Source organism: Quercus robur, chromosome 10 (genome assembly GCF_932294415.1).
Source record: "Quercus robur chromosome 10, dhQueRobu3.1, whole genome shotgun sequence".
NCBI classification, from domain to species: domain Eukaryota; kingdom Viridiplantae; phylum Streptophyta; class Magnoliopsida; order Fagales; family Fagaceae; genus Quercus; species Quercus robur.
The window spans coordinates 10,640,165-10,665,854 of NC_065543.1; the positions used below are offsets into that span (position 1 = coordinate 10,640,165).

The 25,690-nt window shown below is 31.2% G+C and overlaps 2 protein-coding genes across 51 annotated transcripts in view; both read right to left on the bottom strand.

Moving 5' to 3' along the window:
• LOC126703604 (uncharacterized) overlaps positions 1-12,486 on the bottom strand; it is a 49,084-nt gene extending 36,598 nt beyond the window's left edge. Inside the window, exon 1 of the mRNA XM_050402630.1 lies at positions 12,426-12,486. The gene's annotated coding sequence lies outside the window, so the exon portion shown is untranslated. The remainder of the gene's footprint in view (positions 1-12,425) is intronic.
• Positions 1-25,690, bottom strand: part of LOC126703600 (UPF0481 protein At3g47200-like) — a 146,698-nt gene that overhangs the window by 27,220 nt on the left and 93,788 nt on the right. For 15 of the 50 annotated variants that reach the window (XM_050402606.1, XM_050402580.1, XM_050402599.1 and 12 more), the window contains one exon: positions 18,354-18,421. The exons of 24 other annotated variants lie outside the window; for them this stretch is intronic. In XM_050402606.1, coding sequence (XP_050258563.1) covers positions 18,354-18,421 — 68 coding nt within the window. Of the gene's footprint in view, positions 1-1,536; positions 1,674-16,853; positions 17,817-18,353; positions 18,694-24,745; positions 24,794-25,690 lie in introns of those variants that run through there. 11 more of the 50 variants (XM_050402587.1, XM_050402586.1, XM_050402585.1 and 8 more) reach the window with 5 other exon arrangements.

Sequence of the window (25,690 nt, forward strand, 5' to 3'; positions counted from 1 at the left end):
CTAGGCCTTCAAGGTCAGCTTGAACATAATAAGTCCAAATCTATACTTCCCAGAGCCCACATATTAACATTTGGGAACCAAAAAAATACAAAGAAAAACATGGACACAATAGTGAACAAATAATACCACACAAAATACCATTTTTTACCACATGCTAAACATCAATAGCATGTAAAACCTGGGCATTAATTAAACAGATAAAAATTCATAAAATCCCTTTTTTTTTTATCACCTGTTAGTCATTCACACATTACAACATATATTCCAAACTGCCAAAGCCTAAAGGCATGGGCATTGGGCAGTACAGCAAAATTGCCCCAAGAAAACTCAAGCATATAATAAGTCAATTTAAAGTTTAGATTCTAAAGACATTAGGCAATATTCCCAACAGTTTATATAATTAGTTACAATTATGAAATACTATAAGTATTTCCAAAAAATAGCTTTCCTAATGCAGTAAAGAACTTTGATTGAGAAGGGATCCATATTAATCATTGATCTTGTATTAGTTATCGTGTAGTACATTATAAAATTTTTCAACGTATAATAGTCTAGCTAAGCTAGGGAAAACATGTAAATATAAGATCACCATATTCACTAGTAATTCATGAAATCTTATCTAAGCATTTTATTTATAAACAACGAAAAATCAAGAACAACAGGTCAAAGTGACAACAAATACAACGACAAAAGTAACACAAACAATGACAAGAAGTTAGAAGAGAAAGAGATGATACCTCAGAGAACTCTTAGCTGTTAAGGATTCAAACTTGAAAATGAAGCAAAAAACCAACTTGAATAACTTTCAACTCCTGTATAAAATTAGGATTTCAAATTTTTAAGTTAGGAAAGCAAAATGAATCAAACAAATGAAAATAACAATGTGTTTGGATTTCATCTTTTTAAAATAGTTCATCTTCTGTTCTTTACAGAGAAGATACAAGTATATTGATCATAGAAAAAAAAAAACTAAACAAGGAATAAAACAGGCAGATAAGAAAATAAAAATGTGTTTGGATTTTATCTTGTTAAAACAGGGGTTCATATTATTTTTTTACAGCAAAGATACAAGAATATTGATCATAAAAAAAACTAATAATAAAAAAAAACAAGGAATAAAGCAGGGCAGATACAAATCACACACAGGGCACACTAAAATAATGAATCAAACTAACTATAATGCCTGTCTGCAAAGAGTATAACGAAAATAAACACAAAGCACACTCAGAAAAGTGATAACTCAAGTCTACGAAAAATGATAACACAAACAAACATACTCAAATTAGGGGTTCCATCTTTGAAAAGTGATAAATCAAATAAAAAAAACTAGGATTTCATCTTTAAATCCAATCACTTGGTCAGTTTTGGTCCCTAATCTCTAAGTTTTAAATCATTTGAACAAGATCCCTTATGTTGCTTTTCAAATGATTTATATTACTTATCACAAAAAGAAAAAAATAAATTGAACAAATGATAAACCCATATCACAAACACAGAATACAGAAAAAAGAGGGATGAAAAAGGAAGAAACTTTACCTGATCTGAGACTAGGAAGCCGAGTCTGAGAGGCTGAGAAGACCCATGGTGCAATGTGGAAAAAATGTGAGGCGGCGGCGTCAGGTGGGGTGTTAGGCGGTGGCAACAGCAACCAGCAACCCGGTGGAGTTAAGAAACTGGAAAGATTTTGATGTAAAGAAGAGTAAAGGGCTTTGTAGATTTCAAAATCACTAGAGAGACCAGAGAGCAGAGATAACGGAGAACAAACGGAAAAGACCAATTTATAAGAGAGAGAGAGAGAGAGAGAGATGAGGGTTGAGAGTGTTTCAACCTTGAGTATGGAGGAGTACGGAAAATCTGATTTTGATTTTGGTAAGTGTAGCCGAGTACAGTCTTGAAATCCTAAACCATGATTCATGATGACCCGAGGCATGGGAAAGTGAAAATCTGAGTTTGACGTGAAGGGTTGCCGAACAGCTGTTGGGGCGGGTCGAGAGAGAGAGTAAACACTGAAGAGAGGCGTTCTAAATCTGTGAAATTTCATGCGTTCTAAATCGGTGAAATTTCAGCACTTTTAGCACAAAACAATTCAGCATTTAGTACTCCCCTCTTTTTTCTTTTTTCTTTTTTCTTTTTTTTTAGGAAAAATACAGACTATTCTTCTCAAATAAAAAAAACTAGTCGCTAACCCGTACGATGCACGGGATAGTTAAACAAAATTTATACACATTCACTTTTATTGGTACCATCATTTGAAAATAATTCTAACTAATACCCAAATGTAAGAGACATATTGACTTACTATTTAAAATAGCATTCTGAAGAATTTACACATATTGTGCAACTGAGTCTTAATTTCTCATCAACAATAAAAACATGGAAATTCAAAACATGGAAAGAAAATAAAAATTACAACAATTAATTCCATTATCTTTCATGCTATACTTTGTAATTGTACGGAATTAAGTCAACTCAATTTAAGTAGTTGTAATAAAATTGGCTTCTACTATTCTTTATTCTATAGAGATATGAACATATTGGATTTCTCAAACAATTACCGGTATTACAATAAAATGATTTATTATTGAAAATAAGAAACAAAGAAAATTTGTCTATAGCTTAAGAAACACAATATAATAAAATTAAAGAGATAAAATTTTCGGATGACAAAATATTATAGATAATTTTAGAAACAGATTATACACTTAAAAGGGTTAGTAATTTATAGCACTTACCCCCCACTATTAGTATACAGATACCAAGTGCGGTCGTCGTAACCCTTTGAAAGAACCTTCCCCAATTGGACCTTATCAAAAAAAAAAAAAAAAAAAAAAAAAAAAAACCCAATTAACAAAATTGATCCAAAAGGGTCTAAAAAGCACACAAAATCAATTCAAAAAACAAAAATATGAGACAAAGTAATTACTTTCCGCTGCCAATAAAATCGTCTTTTGTATTGCTGTTCCAAACTACAACACTTATCTCTCTAAGGCCTTCAATTAACAAAAACACAAACTTTTCTTAGAATACCAGAGTATTATGACCATCTATACACACAAAAAAAAAAAACAAAATCAGCATAACTCACTATAACTCTATAGAAGCCTCAAAAATATAAAGAGAAATTAAAGGGGTTGAATTTGATATTTACGTTTGGAGAGAGAGAGTTTGCAGAAACTGTGGCTTTATATTTCTTAACTTGAGAGAGGGGTAAGGTTGCTAGGGTTTTGAGGTATTATAATGTTTTTATTTTTATTTTTTATTTTTTAAATATTGTGCTGACGTGGAAAATTGTGATGCCAGCAGAGGCTTCGGTTTTATATATATATATAGATAATAATTAAATGCAGACTAAACGACAACTAGTTTATACACAACTTATACTTTACGACTTGTAACATAAGAGCATTCGAAGTCTGTCTGTGCTTGATCCCAATAACCTCACCAATGCAGCTTCGTATATTTCAACATTATGCCAATCCCATAAATGCACACTGGGATTAACAGCCAACAGCTACAAAGACTCAACTAAAAAAAAAAAAAAAAAATCACACCATACTATGACATCTCAAGTACTTTTAAATCTAACTACGAGTTTTCAGTCTCACACCATTTATTTTCATATTTAAATTCACACTTTATTTAAATGTTAACTCTTAATGAGGATTTAAAATCTTCATTGACTTCATATAGAAGTACCAAAATCTAATCAATAGGTTTATAGTGTAGATTAGATTTAAGAATAGTACTAAAAAAAAGTTCTTGTATTGTATTTATGAAAGCATTCACATTAATTTGTCTAAAATTTTTTGTCTATCTACACTACTACTAACAAGATTCTCTATTTGAATTTCAAAATCTTGCTTACAAAAATATCCTTAAACAAATTCTTAAACTCTCTAGAATACCCTTATCTTTTAGTTATATAATTTTAAATTAAAAACAAAATTGATTAAAAGTGTAATTTACTATTTTTTCTTAAAAGTTCCTAAGTTTTAGACTTTTTTATTTCTCATCTCCAATTTGAATTACCACCTTTTATTTTAAATTCAAATTTTCAAACATTTATCAACTCTCATGTAGAGAAAGATCCTAAAAAATAGGACATTATTTTTATCTCACTTTTAAATATTATTCCACGTTACCTTATCTTTTTCTTAAATTTATAAATTATAAAAAAAAAAAAAAAACTCTTGGCTATATTATATTTTTTTTTAGACAAATAACCAATTAGGAAAAAAAGAAACTTATATAGAGAAATATCCTAAAAATTGTGACACTATCTCAATCTTACTTTTAAACATTATGCCACCAAACCCAAAATAAAAAATAAAAAAGAGTCTTATCAAAGGCACAAAGCCGTGCGATAAGGCAAATTTTAGTATAACAACTTATTTTTTTTATTTTACATAAATACTTTGCAAAAACACCAATATCAGATTATCTATTATATATTGTCTTTTATTTAAATAATATTTTTCTCACTTTTTATTATTACTTCACACCTATCCACCTAACAAACACTCTCTCTATTTTCTCTAAACATCCTCTTTGCAATTTGGTTTGATTATGGGCAGTGTCCTGGTTGGTATGTGATCCCAGATAATAGTTTGATTGAAAGTGTTTGAATTACCGTTCTTAATTTAGGATATTTAGGGCCTGTTTTGGCCACCAAGTTCAAACAACAATTTTCACATTTTAAACAATATTACACATATTTTCACCCACTCATATTTCAAACAACTCCAAACAACTCTCAAACTACTCTACCAAACACCCCTTAAACACCATATTTTGAGAACTACCCGTTTTTAAATTTTAAGTAACATTCTAAATAACATTGTTGTAAGTATATTAAAAATTGTGGGACTAAGATGATTTGACCAAACACTGTAAGTGGGGGACGCTTCTCTTTCTCTTTATCTTTCTCTTTCTCGTTCTTCCCCAGTTCCTTTTCCCTTCTTTCCTTTTTCTTTCACACCTACAACTTTACAGGTCTCTCTCTTCTTTGTATCTTGTGGGAAGCACTTTGTTATGAGCATCACCTTTAAATCCTTAGATTTTAAGATGATAACAAAGGGCTCTATATAATATTATGAACTTGAAGAGTGAGAACCATGAAAATGATTGTGGTGGGATAGATCGTGGAGTCTTATCAGAAATCATAATAATCTGATATTTAATAGTAAATTACAATCACACACTATCAATGATGCATGTTGCAATTTCCCTTGGAGTTTAGAATTTTTGTACAAATTTCACAAAACCCTTCTCACAATATTGATAGATCCAAATGTGAAATCTATTTAAAAAGAAAAGTAAGAGTATGGAAATATCACTAACCTTATGGAAAGGAAATCAACGAAATGGAATGTATTTAAATAAGATAAATAAATAAAATGGAATTGACTAACCTTATTTGGATATTTTAAAATAAAGAAATGAAAAAGAATGTAAATGAATAGAATGTACGTAACCTTATTTAGGAGTAACATAAAGGGAAATGAGTGGAATTATTTTATAACAATATTACTATTAGACCATATTTTAAAATAAATGGTTGAATATATAAGTGTATTTTGAAAGTTTTAGTTAAAAAAATTCATTAAATCTAATTTCATTCTTTCAAATTTCTCACAATTTCGGGGAATGAAAATTTGAGATTTTAAGGAAATCAAGAGGAATGAGTATTCATTCTTATCCATTTCATTCTCTACCACTTAAACTCTCAAATAAGGAAATAGACTTTCCGTTCCCTCCATTAAAACTCTCAAATAGGTGAGAAAATTTATCTCACATCAAATAAAATATTAACAATTCTATTGTATATGTCAAATGACAACTCACTTAAAAAAAAAAAACCCATACACAAATCAATCACACAATTATATATATTTTTTCACTTTTAGAAAAAATGTTATTAGAACAAAAAGGTACTAACTACATTTTTTGCATTATAACCATTTTTTAAAAGCGGTGATTTTGGGCAGAAAAAGCGGTAATTTTAGGTTTGCAATTTGGGTTTGACTAAGGGAGGTGATTTTGGGCAGATTTATCCCCTATTGTTGCTACCAGTTCAATGCAACATACGTTAAATAAGTCAAGAGCATTCCTAAGATACATGGATCATTTTCTAAAAAATAAGAATGAATTAAACAATCCCGAGTAAATCTATATTAACACAAGAATGATGTAATAGATGCAATTGCCAATTGAACCATAGATGCAATTGTTTAAGGCCTCCAAATAAAAGAAGGCCCCATTTGAAAAAAAAAAATATATATATATATATATATACATATATATATATATATATGTGTGTGTTTGTAATATTTAGCTATATATTTTAATTATAAAAAAAAATATTTTAGTCATTTTATTAGTCAGTAAAATGTATTAAAACAATCCCATTGTATCATAAAATACAAAAAATTAAATAGGAAAAAAAACAAAAATAACTAGACTTAAACTAACGAAATTAAATTTTAAAAGACAAATTCATTAACTCAATTTTAAAATATACTACAATCAAAATTTACACTAGACAAATTTTTTAATAATAATACAACATAATTATCTGGACAAATCTCTCATCTTTCTATTTTTATATCTATATCCTTTTTTTTTCTTTTCTTTATCTTGATTTTTGATCTTTTTATATAAGTGCAGTCATTCATTTTAAGTTATGTATTTTAATCTACTTGATTGACAGGATAAAGACAACACGCTGAGTCTTGTTCCTTGTTCTTTTTCTATAAGTTCAGTCTATCATTTTAAATTATTTTTTAAACTACTTGATTGACAGGACAAGGACAACACGCTGAATTTACTCCTGCACTTGCACAGTCCGCTCACACCCCCACTGCACTGTTGTTACTGCACAGGGATAATACACACTGCACAAAGCTTGATAAAATGACAGGACTTAACACTGCACAGTTGTTGAGTATATAATATTTTACAGGATTTGTTATCAAGCACCGGTTTGTTGCCTGTTAAAGTGAAAAAAGACAAAAAAAAAAAAAAAAGTCAAAAAAGTCAAAATGAACACCCTGTAGTACTAACAAAAAAAATAAAACATTTAAAAATTTGACATAAAGGTAAAGTAATGACAAAAAATTTTGTCCGAAAAAATAAAAAAAATATTACTGAGACACTTATTTAGTTGAAATTGAAAATATAGTAGTAAAATAATTTTTAAATGTGTAAATAGTACTGTGAGACTCATTTTTAATGAAAAAATTGATAAAAAATGAAATTTGTGAGTCCATAAACAGTGCACGGATATACTGTTCACGACCGTGGTCAAAAATTACGACTACTGTTTAGGTACAGTATATAAACAGTAACCGCTGTTAGGGTAAAAAGCGTGCGAAAAAAAAAAAAAGGGGGGGAAAACACAGCAAACAAAACGCGGTATCCAAACGCACCAACACAGCTACAAACTCCCTCATTCACCCACACGCGCCACATCCAATTCATACCCACTCAAATTAATATATATTTTTTAATGCAAATTTTTACTTCATTGATTATTATTAATTATTATATCAACTAATAATTTGATATATATTATATCAATTTATTTATATTTTAATAATACTAGTTTATTAAATCATGTAATAAATAAAAATAAAAAAATAGATTTTAAATAAAAATTAAAAAATTAATTAATATTATTTAATTACTATTTAAATCTATAAAAGATTACACACAAAATTTTCGCCTAATGCCTCTTAAGTTATTGAGTCGGCTTTGCAATAATGTTAGAGAAACCCAGATCAGAGGCAAAGGTGATGGTTCGGACAGCAGCTATTGCTTCCGCATCATATTGGAATATTTTCTTGCAGACATAGTGTAGTTACGTACGAGATTAAAGTCGGTTGTAATAATAGACGTACGAAAGATGCTTGAACTGTAGGAACGACTATTTGCGTTGGTTTTACTCAATACTCTTTTGGTGTTGCTTACCGCCACTGTTTCAAATTTTATAGATATATTTGTAATTCATTCCCAAATAATCATCGGTTGCAGAACTTATCTTTTTTTGTTTGTGTATTTGTTTAATTTTATTAGTTATATGTTAATATCTACCAAAGTTCAGTGTTGTAATCTGATGTCTTAGATCTAACATAAACTGATTGCGTTTCATTGCTTTGGACATCTTTTTATTTGTGCACTCGGAAATTAATATTAGGTACACAAAGAAGGGTGTTCCTTTTCTCTTCCAACTCACTCTATCCGATTTTTCCAAATTCTCAAAGCTAACGTTCAAATCTCATCATGTTGTGATGGATTTTCTTCTGCAAGTTCTTACTTCTTCTCTTTGAATATTATCCGGATCATTCGAAGAAATCAACCAATTTGCAACACATGGCAAGTGAACAAATTACCCCGAACAATAGGTTCTGCTGAAATCTGAAAGGCACTCAAGATGATTAGGAACTAGTAAAGAGGGATCTAATTATAATCATGTCAAATCTTAAATTCAATTTTTGAAAGAGCATCAAATGGAGGGTTAACATTGTTGTAGACTTGTAGTAAGAAGTACTATAACAATATAGAAAAATATTAGATAATTATGAATGTGACAGTTATTTCTGCCAATGAACTGGTTGTAGTGGTAGTCATGGGGAAATATATGCTAGGAAGGGTGATCTTGGCGGTGGTGATAGTAGTGGTGCTTTTAACGAGAGTTTGGGGTAGCAAATGGCAATGGGATGATAGGCATGTTACAATTTGCAAATTGCAATAAGTAAAAACTGAGGAACTTAGAACACAAATTTTAGAAATAAAACTTCAGAGTGTTGTTTCTTCATTAGTAAAAACTCTTTAAAAATTCTTCATTAATCTCCATGTGATGAAAAAAAAAAAACTCTTTAAAAACTATACACAAAAAACACTTTTGCCTTATTCTAGTGAGGAAAGTTTCACCAACTGAACACGCTAATTGACAAAAAACGAACATTAACGAATTACCCAAAAAGTCCATATAGAATGATGTCATGAGCATTCGGGATGTTTAATGCATAAGAAATCAATGTGTTACATGTAGTCATTCAAGTACAAAATTTTGTAAGAGAGCATCAGTGCACTACTGAAAATATTCTTTCAAAACATCCATTTTATTACCCAAGGGAATTTACAATCTTTGTTTAGCATGAGCATTAACACAATCTTAATCATGATAAACCTGTATAGAATGCTTTCTAAAGATTGATAACCAATTTCCTATGAAGTATTTATTGATGGTTGGCTTTCAAACATCCAGGCATTTTGTTCAAGGATCAATCAAAGAAATTTTAGAGTGGAGATAACAAAACTAGTACTCTACAAGGATGCTGAAACACAACAATCATGTATTTTACATAGGTAAGATCAATTACATTAACAATAATAACAAAGAAAGAAATACATAATTTATGTATTTTACACAGGCAAGATCAACTCCATCGAACAGGGAACAGCCATCCAAATTATATAGCCTTTGAACTTATGCATCCGGACGATAGAACATGCTAGCTGTTTGTATAAAAGTGAGCACTAGCAGACAACTGTTGAAGCGGTTCTCCAAGAGGTGTTAAAATATTCACATTTTAATGTTGCCTTCCAACGGTACATTTCCGTAATTGAACCCAACAAAAAACAGGGTAACAATTGCACCCAAAAGCACAGCTCAGGTTTGAGTCATCCAAAGGGACTACTATTGCTAAATTTCAAAACCAATATTTTCAGTTTCTGATTATATGTCAGCACAGTGAGTCACAATTTTAAAATGAAGCATAAAACTAAAAGCTACTTAACCCAGGCCACGAAAACCATAATCTATTTTTCTTTCTTTCTAATAATTCAATCGTTACAATAAGTGGGGAAGGGGAGATTCAAATATAAGAGAACCCAGATATTTAAGGGACAAACTCAATGATTTTATGACAGTTATTGGTGCAGACACTAGATACAAGCCTCCAATTATGCAGACTTATGGAATATGGATGCAGAAGCATGAAGAAAACGGCCCACCCAGTGGCCTTATGGATGAAGTTTGCTAACATATGGCCAAAGGGTTAATCAACTGGTATCTACAATTTGTTTAATTTATTTATGTAATTGGTTAAACCTTGTTTTCTTTTGCTATTTGCTTAGGGAATTTAATTCCTTTTCTTACTAGGTATGTAAAACTATTTTCTTTTCCTAATAGGACAATAAGTTTGGAACTCTATTTAAAGAATCCAGGGATCAGTGTTGTTTTACAATTTGCTTGACTAATAAAGTTTATTGTTGGAGTTTTCCCTTTGTTAGCTTGGTACCAATTCCCAGGTTTTGTTTTCTCTTGCTTTGGGCTAATTCCTGGCAAACTTGATTCCTAGGTAAATGTAATTTTGCTGTTTTTGTTAAATTTGCGATGCCGTAGTTATAATACAAGGGCCTTCAGATATCCATAAAATAATAATAATAATAATAATAATAAAATAACTTTAATGTATTTTGCAATTTGCACAAGTTAAAATAAAAATGACTTTGAAATGTTTTAGGTTTCAACTTCAAGTTGGAGAGAAATGGAGCAAAGGAAGGTTGAAAATAACAAGGGTAGAAATAGTGAAGGAGGTAATGGAGTATATGAGCTTAGTGGAACAGAATAACAAGAATATATGTGCCTGACCTCGGTTTAACCCAGATTGATTGAAAAAATATCTACAAACCCAATCCTGAATTTGTTAAGATTAAGAATTTGTTGATGGTTGTGATTGTGATATGTTTTTAAGTTATACTTTTGGCGTGTTATGTTTTCCCTAACAAATGTTAAAGAGGAAGGCAGTCATATATTTTGGTTTGAAAAGGAAAGTAACTAATGAAATTTTTAATTTTCTTTGGAATTTATATGGAAGATCACACTACCCCTGCATGGACAATTTTAAAAGACAACTTTCAAACTTTGCCAATTCTACAGCTCCCAAAATCATTCAAACCATAGGTTATGTACTTCAGTACCATAATTTCACCTAAGCTTTTGCATATATTACATTAAAAGGATGTTGATTTCCCTCAAAAATAGTTGCAACCTAAAAGTCTAATTGACAACTTCAATAACCGCACTGACAGTGCCTTCTAGAGCTTAGGTGCATTCTAATCCATCATACTGATACACAAATAATAAAAGATTGAGAACAAACTTGATAATACCAACATGACAACATTCAAGTTATCATAATATTATATCCCTTGTATGCTCAAACAGGAATGTCGTCTTAAATCATAACAGTATATGCCACTTACATTGCTTTGCACATATTCAGAGCTCGATCCTAAAATCTTCTCTCCACATGCACCCAATCCAGCTCTGATAAGCCCAGAACCAGCTCCATAAAATGCATTCGCAAATGGATTAGGCGAAGCATTTGCTACATTTACTGGTCGTCTTGGCACCCCAGGCTGGGTCCCCACATTGTTGTACATTTTTGTAATTGAACCCAACATAAAACAAGGTCAATGTTGCACCCAAAAGCACAGCTCAAGTTTAAGTCATCCAAGGAGGCTACTATTGCTAAATTTCACAGCCAAAATTTTCAGTTCCAATTAAACATCAGCACAGTGAGTCACAATTTTAAAATGAAGCATAAAACTGAAACTCTAAAAGCTACCTACCTGGCTCACGAAAACCAGAATATGTTCTTTTCTTCTTTTTTTTTAATAATTAAATTGTTAAAATAAGCGGGGAAGGGGAGATACGAATCTTGGTTCTCCTCATAAAGGAGACCAAGCAATGCCCACTAAGCTACAAGGCTCTTGGCAGAAAACCCGAATCTGCTAAATCCTATTTAGTTCCCAAGTAGTTAAATAACTTTCTCCCAATATCCAATTCTCCTCCTTAGGAGAACCTACATTTAAATCCCCACTACCCCAACTCCTGCGACTAGTCTCATAGTTTTGGGACTAATGTTTTGTTTTTATTGTCATTGCATCTCTTAAAAATCTCACCCAACATATTACCCTAACCCCTTTTCAACCCAAATACATTCGCCGTAATTCAATACACAATAACATTCTTCTCATTTCACAACCTTATTCTTCCTATCCCAAACCCTTTTTTTCATTTTTCTTTTCCAAAACAGATTAATAGGAACTCGATGCAATCCAAATTTTTTTTTTTTTAAAAATGGCCATTAAATGCAACACCTACAATACCAAAATGAAACTAAAACCTAAGTTCATTTACGAGCGAAAATGAAATAGCCATTAATTCATTAAATCTGCAAAATCTAACAAAGAAAATTCAAAATTCACGTGGCTTTTGTCAAACTCAAACAGATCTTCAACTCCAAATCCAAGAATATATATAGATGAAATTTAATAAAAATACGAATTCATATGCATCTATATATATATATATACATAGAGAGATTGAGAGAGAAGGACGTGTGAAAGGATACCGTTGGAGATATCGGCGAATTATCCGGCGATCAGATCTGAGCTCTGGCAGGGTTTTCAGTGAAGGTTTGGGCACAAAGTGCAGTGAAAACTGTGAGAGAGAATAAAGAGAGATGAATTTTAACAGATCACAGAGTCCATATTAAGTTCTCTAAATAAAAAAGGTTGTAGCACGTGCCACACACGTGCAACCGCGCTGGTTTGTATCGTTTGGTGCTTCTCCATTTTGCGTCGATGGACCAATAACAAATTGACACGCAAAGCAAAACAACAACAAAACAATTCAATTCCAAAGCAAGTACAAAACATTTCAAACATAATATACAAAATTTAAAATACCAAAAAATTCCAAATGCTCCGTTTGGTTGCCGAGAAACCACAGCTAAAAATATAAATAAATAAACAAGCATTTGTCACATAGTTTATCTTGTCCTCTAAACAGGTGTTGCCTTTAGAGGCTAAACTATGTGACAAGGCCATCAAAAGAAGGGAGTCTCGATGATATGAATAAAATGCCACACCTAATGGCCTTGCCTTTTGTATTTTTTATTTTGATAGGTTCTTATTATGAAAATTGAATGGAGCTAGTTTTATAGATGTTACCGTGTTGGAGACTTTTTTATTTTTATTTTTTGAACAGACCAACAATTCTAAGAGCCCATAGTCAAATACCCCTGAAAATTAAATACAACTTTTTACTAAAATCAGGCCCAATAAATTAACCATTAAAGCACACAAATTGTTTAAAATAAAAGAAAACCCAAATTTTAGCTCAATAGCCCATTCACAAAACAAAGCCCTCAAATTATCAAAGTGTTAACAATTCAACACAATTCCCAGGATTGAATTAGTTCAGATTTGGATCATGGAATTAATTGGGTTAACACTCAAATAAAGAGGGACCACAAGTGTTTTGGTCTATTTTATGAGCAGCCCAAAAGAAAAGACTTAAGCCCAGCCCGTGAGGCCTAGCTCAAAGCTTTTTTTTTCTTTTTTTATTTTTACAGAGTTTCAACCTATAGTATCTGCTTCTGATAATAACTATTTATCATCATATCAAAACACCAATCAATTTTTGGTGTAAACAAGGATTGAACCTCAGATCTCTTATTCAACTATCAAAGACTTCATTAGTTGAGCTAACTAGAACCCACTACAGACATAATCTTGATCATGATTCATGGTAAGTTGTACAGATTATAGAATGCTTTCCAAAGATTGATAAGCTACGACACCAAGTAGCACTATATTAAACTTATGTATTTTTTAACTCGACCAATGAAGTATTTATTGATGGTTGGCTTACAAACTTTTAGGTATTGTAGATACCGCATTTACACCCCTTACGACTCCGGCCCTTGTTTTCCAATGATGCTAAATTCTAAGACCCAAGATTAATTTAGGGCCCAATCAGATGTTAAATTGATTCAAGAAATGTTAAAATGAAAAATATAACTTTTAATGAGCAAATAAATTTATTTTTGAAAAAATAAGGCCAAGGAAACCCTCACTATGCGCACGCAAAAATCAGCCTGCGCACTTAGCTTTTTGCATGTGCACGCAAGCCCGATCTTGCACACGCATAGCGAATTCTAGAAACTTAAATAAGACAAGTTTTCTACATTAATGTTAAGGTTTAGGACGAATCTCACATTGTTTGGGAGTCATTCCAAACCCCTATTTTCACACTATAAGTAGCCTTACAAGGTATATTTTCAACACACAGAAATCCCACAGGAAAATACTAAAATTCACTATTTCTAATGAATCAAAGAGGGAGTTTTTCACAAAATATCTTCAAGTCAATTTTCTTTTGCTTAGGGCTTTTTAGGCATTGATCTTAAAGTTCAAGATTACCAATCACTTTTTTTTTTTTTTTTTTCCCAATTGTGAATAGATTTGATTGAGGGGAACGGTCAAAAATCAATCTTGAAAAGCTTTTCATTAAGGTATTAAGTTGCTTTGCCTATTTTTTTTTTGAAGCTGATTTTCAAAACTGACCCATAAACCGTACCGACCGATTCATATATAGAAATAAAATTAAGGGAAAAAAGAGAAAAAAAATCTTAGTAAATTACTAGAAAGAAATCCTACTTATGCCCCCCAACACAATAGGTAATTTTTTTGGGTAGATTACACCTTAGTGTTGCCATTGATGCTTTAGTCTTCCATATCAGCAGAAGAGAGAGTAGAGTTAAACTTAAAAATTGATGAAGAGAAAAGAAAAGACTGAAAAGTAGAGAACAATGAGGTAAACAGATAAGATGAAAAGAAAGTGGAGGTAGGGGGGTATTAAATGACAATGCCACATTTTGATTTCTATGTTATCCAACATTTTTTTATTTTTCTTTTATTTAGTTTTATAAAAATTAGAGTGCCACGTTGATCTGAAAATATAAAATTCTTTTCCAGATTAATAATCAGTACATGAGAGAGCTGGGCTTATAAATCGAGTGTTAGAGACTCGATATCTAGGTGGAGCCACGTGGAAAAAATGCAAAATCAGATGTGATGAGAACATTGAAACTGAGTGTTTGAGACTTGATATATTAGCCCTGAATCAAGTCTTTTAAACTCGAGATGATAGTGAAAAATATAGTTTTGTAACAGTGCCGACCAATTATATTGTTTGGAAAATGGGCTTAATTCCCGATGTTGGCCCTAAAGAGGTTCTCTTTTTGTTGGTTTTGAAAGAAAAAATCTCATATTGCATCGATGATTGAGAAAAAATAGCTCAGTTGTTAATGAACTTTGTAGATAAATAATGGTTTGGCCCACGTTCTAGATCATGCCAATCAGATGATAGTTTTATTTTATTTTTTTTTTTTTTTTATGAACTAGATGATAGTTTTTTTTTTTCCTTGTTGATTTTGAAATCTTATATTGATCTTAGTATAAGAGCAAGAAAGAAAGTGAATTGCTCAAATATAATATAACAATAGAAAGTGTGCTAATTCTATAGTTTTTGTTCAACATGAGAGTTATAACTTAAAAGACAAAAGTTTAATTAATTTATACTATTGGTTTGAGAATACAATACCAAGAGTCTTATAGTTCAACTAACAAATTTTGTTATTTTAAATAGAGATCTTTAGATTCAAATCCCCTCACTTTAATTATAGAATTATTTAAAAAAAAAAAAAAAACAAAGTTGTAAAATTGGGAATTTAAATGCTGGGGAAGGGGGAGGGGGAGGTTGGGCTTGTCTGCCATGCATAAGAGTAATTGCATCAATTGGTGTAAACATTTTTTGTCAATTTTAGTATAAAATTTTATTTTTTCTATTTTACATATCACATTTCAAAACACGCCACATCAGATTATCTATTTTATATTATATTTTATTAGAATACATTTTATGTGTTCGGAGAGAGAGAGAGAGAGAGAGAGAGAGAGAGAGAGAGAGAGAGAGATTATCTGAGTTGAGAGAAAAAAAATGAAATATAAAATACAAATGAATAGTAGTCATGTAAATATACACGATTATTGTAGTAACTATAGAAATTTGCAAAATTTTAGGTTTGCTAATGTTGATAGTTTTTGGGCTTAAAAGTGTAAATTTGACAAATTTTTCTATTATACATATTTATAAAAAAAGAAAATGTGATATTTAAATATAAATTTATGGGTAAAGAGTAAAAAAATAAAATAAAAAGAAAAGAAAAATAAGTGGAATTAATAGTTGGTTCTCAATCGAGAATTTTGTATAAAGTAAAGAAATGGTATATGAGTTCTATTTTAAGCTATACACAAATTAATTTTTCGAACAAAAAGTCAATAAATATGAAATATTTCTTGGAATGGACGTTATACATTAAAACTGTCTTAAAAAAAATGTTTATTTATACATGGGCCAATCTGATAGTTATTCAATTGAAAAAAGAGATAAGCATAATGAAACAATGTTTAACGATAAAGCAGTGGTAGGGCACTTACAAGTTACAACAAAGTCGTAATAATGCACATGATCTCCAGGCAGTCCCATGGACTTTAAAAAAAAAAAAAATAAAAAAATAAAGTTGATTCAACTAATAAAATTTATTGCTTAAATAAGATATTTGAAGTTTGAATCTCATTTTTAAACTCTACATCAACAATTAATTAATGTCTTAACCTAATAATAAGAGCAATCGAATGAACACTATAGCTTGAAATTTGATTGTACATATCAAGTAAAAATTTAATAGATCTAAAACTGAAATATTACATGAAGGTTTTAAATTGAAATAAGATAGGTTTTTTTTTTTTTTTTTTTTTTGAGCTGAAACGATAATAGAATTTGTTTATACAAAATCAAGTCCATTATATTAAAATCCACTATATTTATACAAAACGATAGTAGACTTTATTAAATACCAGTTCTTACTAAAATCAGGTCCACTATATTAACCACAAATTGTATCAATTAACATAAAACAAGGCCCCCAAACTTCCAAAGTCTTTAACCCATACCGACGGCCGGTCAAAATAATTCTCAGGATTGAATTCGTTCAGAATTGAGTCATTAAATTAATTGGGCCAACACTCAAATAAAGAAGAACCACAAATATTTCGGTCTGTTTTATGAGCGGCCCAAAACGGAAGACAAACCCAGCCCGTGAGGCCCAGCTTAAAGCTTCGGACACTATTTTTTTTCTTTTTCAGAAACAAACGATGAACTATTCAACCAAAAAAAAAAAAAAAGAAGAGGATTTTGAAATACAAAACTAGTACCCTACAAGGATTTTGAAACACAACACTAGCTTATTATACATCGGCAAGTTCAGTTACATTAGAAATAATAACATAGAACAAAATATATAATTTGGGTATTTTACATAAGCGACGTCAATTCCAACGAACAGGGGAACAACCATCATAATTATTAAGTCTTTGAACCCATGTTACTTCGTGAAGACAGAAGATCAATCATAGAACTTGCTGTTTGCATAAAAGTGAGCAGCAGAAGAATAATAGCAGCCACTGTTGAAGCGAACCTCCAAGGGGTGCTAAAATATTCACTTTTCAATGTCGCCTCCCAGCGGTGCCAAGATTTCTCATAGAACCTATTCAATTCTTCATAGAGATTACAGTAATCAACTCTCGCTGTTTCGGATACGATTCCTTTGTTGAGATTGTTAATCATGGACATTACTGCATTGTTGTCGCCTAGGTAATTGACCAAGATTTTTTTTTTGGTAAGTAAATCCACATCTTTTCTGGAATTGATAAGATAATCCATGAAGATGAAGTAATCAGTAAAGTAAGCATTTCCTATATAGCAAGTTTGTTCTAATGCCATAACGTTTCGGATAACAACTTCCGTCACACCCTCTATTTCTAATTTTGGGATTTCCAACACACCATCTTCAAATTTTATTTCAAAAGAGCGTTCACTTTTACCAAGCCGGAACCTTACTCCTGCCTTGTGGAGTTGTGTTGCTGAGTACAAAAGCTTTGGATGTTCATTGATTCTTTCAGGTAACTCCTCGGGTGGGGGTAACATGAAGGTTCTAAGAAGATCGGTGAAGTGTGCTATTTCCGCATTGGGATTGGGCTGCCTATACTGAATGTCGGTGAACACGTCAAAGTAGGAAAAAATATTCTTGAAAAATAATGCATCGGGAAGAGATGGAAATGCAAGGTACTGCAGTTTCTTAATAACAAAGAATGGAAGCTGATTTTCAAATAATAGCAAGTCAACCTTCACAGCAGCAGCCCTTGGTTCCACAACCATAGAATCGTCATGACTTGTCAAACTTAATGAACTACGTCGGAATAAAAGCTCAAGAATGAAGCACGCATCCAGCAATATCATTTTCACAAAGCTATCACTCGTAAGATCAACAGTCTCTTCATAACACCTGCGAATGCGTTCTTCCATTTCCCTTACCGTGCCTACTAAATGCTCCAAGCTTCTGTCACTCCGTTTCATGAAACTCCTGAAGTACCTCTCTTTATGCTCTTCCATGGCTTTCAATCTTTGGTTTTCGTGGTGATACGGGCCAATTGAAATAACCTGAGGAGTGTAGGCTTCTTCATTCCATTTTCGAAGGTAGCGTGGAAGTCTGTAGATACGACACTCTTCTAATAATTGAGTTTCCGTCCTTTTGACTATTTTGCTAATTTCAATTATCAAGTCATCATTTTTTTTTTCATTTCCACCTGAAATGTCTGCTTCCTTTTCAGTATTTTGATCTTCATTATTTGTTGACGCAGTTGCTAGTTGAATTTCCTTACTAGCTGATTGTTCCATTTCCAAGTTGTCCTCCTTAACAAAGACAAGAGCCTCTAGCATTAGAAGTACAGGTTTAGAACTATGTGAATATGCATGATATATTATATTAAGGCAGAGAGAAAGTTCAATGAAGACTCTATATTACATTCCAATTTCATGCTGAATGTCATTTCACTGTTCCATTAATTGATGTCAAGTATCTCCAGATTTTAAATGGACTCCAATTTTATGCCAAGCGTCCTCTCTTATCAAATTCTAATTATCTGTCAATTATATTTGCATGCAAATTTAAGTATCTAAACTAAGACAATATAAGAAGACTCAATTCGAAATAATTATTTAAGGCGGAGAGAAAGTTCAATGAAGACTATATTACATTCCAATTTCATGCTAAATGTCATTTCCCTGTTCCATCAATTGATGTCAAGTATCTCCAGATTTTAAATGGACAACAATTTTATGCCTGGCGCCTTTCTTATCAAATTCTAATTATCTGTCAATTATATTTGCATGCAAACTTAGACAATATAAGAAGACTCAATTCGAAATAATAATATGTGTATATAATACCATGAATATATATAATACCATGTCATCTTTAAAATTTAATGATGGCCACATCAACTAACCTAATTAATTTAAGAGAATATTATTTTATTTTATTTTTCTACTTTCTTTCTCTCTGCTAATTAGTTCGTCCCCATCCTTGCACAAATGCCCATCTAACTTATCTAACTTTTTGTTGAAATAATAAGACGTAAATACACTTTTAGTCCCTACATTTTGATTTTTTTTTAATTTTGGTCCTTACGTTTTCATTTTACCACTTTTGGTCCCTAAACCAATTAACGCGCAACATTTAGGTCCTTATCGTCACTCAACTAATAGAAAATGCTGACGTGACTGACGGCACAATAAAATAATAATTAAAAAATCTATTTTAGAATTAAAAAATTGCCACATCAGAATTTAAATTAAAAAAAAAAAAATGATGAAAACAAGAATTCCAACCTAGATCAAAGAACTCAAGAACACAAACCTAAACACAAAATTTTCTTTCCTGACCCGTGACAGCCCTCAAATCATAACCATAAATCCATCGGAATCTACCACAAAACCATCAACTATCCACCACAAATCCAAAACAATAAACCCATCCACTACCCACACAAACCCATCGGAGAAAACTACCCCACCCAAATTTGATAAAAAAAAACAAAAAAAAAACTCGGCTAGTCTAGGGGCCATTCCTCTTCGATCTAAGAACGAAACCCATCACCAAACTCCAATTTGTGAACGAATCCCACCACTAAACTCCGATCTATGCCATCATCGAAACCCACCACCAAACTTCAATCCAGCCACTGAAACCCTCCACCAAACTTCAATCTAGCCACCAACTATTCTATTACCAATCTAGCCACCGAACAATCATGCAACCCATCACCGACCGACCCAAACTCTGATATGTGCCATCAACAAAACTCTAACACAGACGATCCACAAACTCAGACCTCCACCATGCCGTATGCACAGAAACCCACAAAAAAAAATGCCAAAGAAAGAGACCATTGATTTCAGAGAGGAGCTTGAGGCATATGGGTTTGGGTTTGGGTTTGGGTTTGGGTTTGGGTTTGAGCAAGATCAAGAGATAAAGAGAGTTCAAGAAGTCTAAGCACCAAGACAGAGGGAGAAAGAAGAAGAAGAAGAAGAAAAAAAGAAGATATCGAAAGAATGGAGGTGGAGAAACTAAGAGACCGATCCAGGGAAGAAAAAGAAAAAGAAACCCACAAGCATCATTCAGACAGGAGAGTTTCAGAGAGTTGTGATCTAGGACTATGATGTTTTGAACTGTATTGGGCTTCATTTTTTTTTTTTTTTTCATTTAGTTAAATTTAATAAATTAATTTTTTTAATTTGAATTCTGACATGACAATTTTCTAATGCTAAAATAGATTTTTTAATTATTATTTTACTGTGTCGTCTGCCATGTCAATATTTTCTATTAGATGGGTAACAATAAGGACTTAAATATCACGCGTTAATTGATTTAGGAACTAAAAGTCGTAAAATGAAAATGTAGAGATCAAAATGGAAAAAAGTCAAAATGTAAGGACTAAAAATGCATTTTTTAATGCTAATAAGCAAGGACACACATGAAAGAAGCATATAGTGAGAAAAAAAGAATAAACAATAAGTTTCATACAATCAAGACAAACTAAAATAATTGTAAGAAGTAAAGACAAACTGATAAATAAAAGAATTCTGAGCAATAATAATTAGGATTCACCGAGTAATAATAATTAATATGTTTATTGTATTTAGAAATAATTGATGAATTAGCAATAATAATTAGGATTTCTTCTTAACAACAAAAATTAGTATGTTCTTTGTACTATAAATCAATATGTCAAGTAAACTAATAGTATATTTCTTATTATCTTCCCAGCACTGTGGACATATTTGTAATAAACAATCTTCATAGACTACAAGATATATCTCTTATTCAAGATTCATCTTTTTATTGACCCCCTAGAAAAAATATCCTAGAGCCACCACCAATGAGGGAGATAGGACTTAGGAATTAGCATACCTATCCAAAACCCCCCTCCTCGCACCTTAAAAAACATCAAAACAAGGTTCATTAAACCTCCACTTTTCTTTCCAACCAAACAAGCTTCTAGGTAAAACCACCACTTTATTACTATTGTTAAATGTTTTTGTGCATCAAAACAACGCTCATTAAACCTCTACTTCTTTTTTCATCCAAACAAGCTTCTAGATAAAACCACCTCATTATTTTTAGTGTTAAATCTTTTTGTGCATAAACAGAATTACAATTTAATTTGTATATAATTTTAGGGACCATGTTAACGGTTACCCTTAGAGCAATTGTTAATAAACCATAACGGGAAAGTTTTATATAAAACACTATTTTTATTTGACATTACTAATAGGATAAATACATTTATTTTGTTACGTTAATTATATTAAGTGGTGAATTTATTTTATTTGGGGGAAGAGGTGTATTTATTTTTTATGTGGGAGGTGGCGCATTAATTATTCAAATTTAAATAAATTGTACCATTTTTCTGGATAAAATTACATCTTTATTACTACAGTTAAACGTTTTGTGCATAAACATAAAGTACAATCTAGTTTGTATATAATTTTAAATGTCATAAACAATGTTATTTCTGCAAGACAATAATGAGAAAATAACTAAATAGATTGATGCACAAAGGAACTTGAGTAGGAAATGTTACACAAGCCTTCCGCAGTTACTAATGCTCAGCAGCTGAAAGAACCAGGATTTAAAATTTCAATACTTAACTATCAATAGGTAATGCGGTCAATTTTTCAGTGGCATTGCGTCATATAGTTTACCAATCCGGGAAAATGACTTGTTTGGATTCCCCGGTTTTTGTTTGATTTGGTTTTTTTTATTTATTATTATTAAGTACTGGGTTTCTCAACTTGTGCTTTTAATTTTGTTTTTTAAAATAGGAATCACAAATAAAACTTATGTTCAGGAGTCAATGGGAATAACACAAAGAAGAATCAGCATCTAAGAAGGATTTGCAAATCTAAAATCTCTATCTAAATTGGGAGAAACAACTGCAACATTTGGCCATACCTTTTTTTAGTTCAGTTTGGATTGACTCTCTAGGCATCTGTCAGCTTTTCCAAAAGACATTGATTAGTGCTTCCAGAAGCTTTTTCTCGCGGTTTTGATTAAGAATTTTGTGTGTGTTTGGGTTCACTTATAAGCTGCGTTGCGTTTTGTTCCTACGTTTTTGTTTTTTTTTTTTTTTTTGTTATTTGTTTTTTTTTTGTTTTTCCGTGTTTTGGAGTATTGCGGTTACTGTTTATTAAACAGTAACAGAAAATATTGACTCACCGCAGTGAACAGTGCATATATGCACTGTTTACGGACCCACAAATTACACTATTCAGCAATTTTTTCAAGAAAAATGGATCCCACGGTATTATTCACACATTTAAAAACTATTTTGCTACAGTGTTTTCAGTTTTCAATTTCAGCAAAATAAGTTCTATCCAAACACACTATCTTTGAATTTTTTAGTAATTCTACTGTTATATAAAAAAATCATAACTTTTTCTAAATTATCCTACGAAGAAAATTGTGACTGGCTGCATATTAATTACATATAAACCTACCACTTGTTGTGACAGTACACATGACAATTCGTATGGTATAAAAATAATATTCAATTTTGAATATGAACTACATCAGTAATTTCCAATCATCACTTAACAACATTACCATTTTTGGATTATATATCACAAGGCTATACAACACATTATGAATCAATTTATGACAAGCACTGAATAGTTAATCCTGTCCAAGAAACTAGGAGAGAATAGATAACAAGACATTTTTCTTTGTTGGGTATTGAAAGCTTTTTCTTTTTTGGAAGTATTAAATTTAAGGCACGAAAGTGGAACAGAGCACTGCCTCAAGAAAAAACTAGTATTGCATTAATGATTGAAAAGAATAACTCAGTAAAAACAGTTATTTAAACAACAATTTTCAATCTTTAAATAACAATAACACTGCCGAATCGTATTGTTATAATACTCAAACACATAGGTTCAAAATACTGAAAATTAAACAACAATACTTAAACACAGTTACTAAACGGGCCCTAAGATTTAGGGGCCTTTGCATACATAAAGTTACCATAACTAGGGGTTTGAGATTTGCTTATTCTGTTGAAGTTAAAAACTTTTTGTTGAATATACGGTAGATAAAAAGTGATAGTTCGCTGAAATAATACAGTAAGGCCCTTTAATAGTATCAAAAAGTACAATGAGCCCAATAAATAGTATATAAAAAATTAAAAAAAATTAAAAAACTGAATAGTATAATAAGAGGGGAATTGGTATTCATTCCCCTTATTTGGATGTTTTAAAAATTAAGTGCAAGAAGGGGAAAATATATCCCTCCTCTTTGCTTGGATGTTTCAAAATTAAATTAGGAGAGGACATGGGAGTGGAATGATCATATAATTTGGGAAAATGCTAAAGCCATAGACTATTTTACAACTTTTTTTACAAAAATGATCATGGGAGTGGTTTGATCATATAACCATTTTGATTGTAACATACTAAACATCCTATTTCTTGTGCTAAACAATTGGGCAGAACATAGCTTTCCCATTCATAATTATCCAATATTTTTCTATATAGTTACCGTACTCCCTATTAGGCCATCTGGATTTTGTTGTGTTTAATCCGGTTTGTGACCAAACCTAATTTGGATGCGTTACTATTTACAGTATGCGATTGAATACCGCTTATTTTACTGAAAATTAAAAACAATAAAAAATAATAAAATTACTGTTCATGCACGGACTACTATTCATTTGCCTACTTACTCAGGTCAAGTGGTGTGTATAGTGTAAGAGGCACAGGTCAAAAAAAAATAAAAAAGATGCCAGACGTAGACGCTCCGAACGCAAACACACAAACCAAACGAAGCTTTAATAGGAGATTTGCTATGTGAAAATTGTTTGGGATATATATGCTATTGCTCTGGATTAGGGTTTGATGTAATGAAAATTGTATTATATGGCACTCTTGTAATTTCTATTCATTAAATCCTTGCAACTATGTGGACACAGACACATTGTTGAACCTTGTAAATATTTATGTTGTGTGATTTTTCTTGGTACATATTTTTATCTATTTTTCGTTTCTCACAAATATGGGGATTAGGTTAAATTCCTAACACTACCCTCCAAAAATTTTCTAATTGGGAGAATTAAAAAAGTAGGGTTGTGACCCCTCTAAATCCCCCTTCCTCCCACCTCAAACAACATTAAAATGAGGATATGATCAAACCTAACTCTGGTCCCCTTCCTCTACTCCTCTCTCCAACCAAATAAGCTTCTAGGTAAACTAAAATCACTTCATTTTCACTATTGTTAAATGATTTCAAGCAAAAACATGAATTACAATTTAATTTGTATATAATTTTAAATGCATAGCCAATGTTATTTCGGTAAGATGACAATGAGAATAAAAATAAATGCGTTGATAGACAAAAATACTTGAGTGAAAAATGTTATAAAAACCTACCTCAGTTATTGAAGTGTAGCTGCTGATTGAAAGCCTGAAAGAAAGACCCTGTAAGTACAAATTAACTATCAACAACTCATGCAATCTACGGTCCCAGTTCTCACTGAGGTGAAATGAATCACATTAGGATATATTTGTGAAGGAAAATATATAAGAGGAATTAAATCAAACAGAACTTTACCCACTGTCTTAAGAAGTGATTTCACCCCACTAGATATAATTTATCATTTGTGCAAAATTGACTACAACGATTACAGCGAAGATTCAATGGGAAACTTTGGTTGTGTACTAACAAAACAAGGCTTTGAACTAGTATTAATGTCTGAAAAAGTGAAGGAATTTCTAATAGAGTAAGGGAAGCAAAATCGAGGATTTTTGGACTGCTCTCCGCATACATGAAGAGAACATAAACACTTAAAGAAAATTTTAAAGGAAATGGTTCACAAAACCCTTCTCACAATATTGATAGATCCAAATGTGAAATCTATTTTTGAAAAAAAGTAAGAGTATGGAGATATCACTAACCTTATGGAAAGGAAATCAACGAAATGGAATATATTTAAATAAGAGAAATAAATAAAATGAAATTAATTAACCTTATTTAAGAGTAATATAAAGGAAAATGAGCAAAATTATTTTATAACAATATTACTATTAGATCATATTTTAAAATAAATGGTTCAATATATAAGTGTATTTTGAAAGTTTTAATAAAAAAAATCATTAAATCTAATTTTATTTTTTCAAATTTCTCACAATTTCAAGAGAATGAAAATTTAAAATTTTAAAGAAATAGAGAGGAATGAGTATTTATTCTTATCCATTTCATTCTCTATCACTTAAAATCTCAAATAAGATAATAGACTTTCTATTTTCACCATTAAAACTTTCAAATTGTTGAGAAAATTTCTCTCACATCAAATAAAATATTAACAAAATATACTA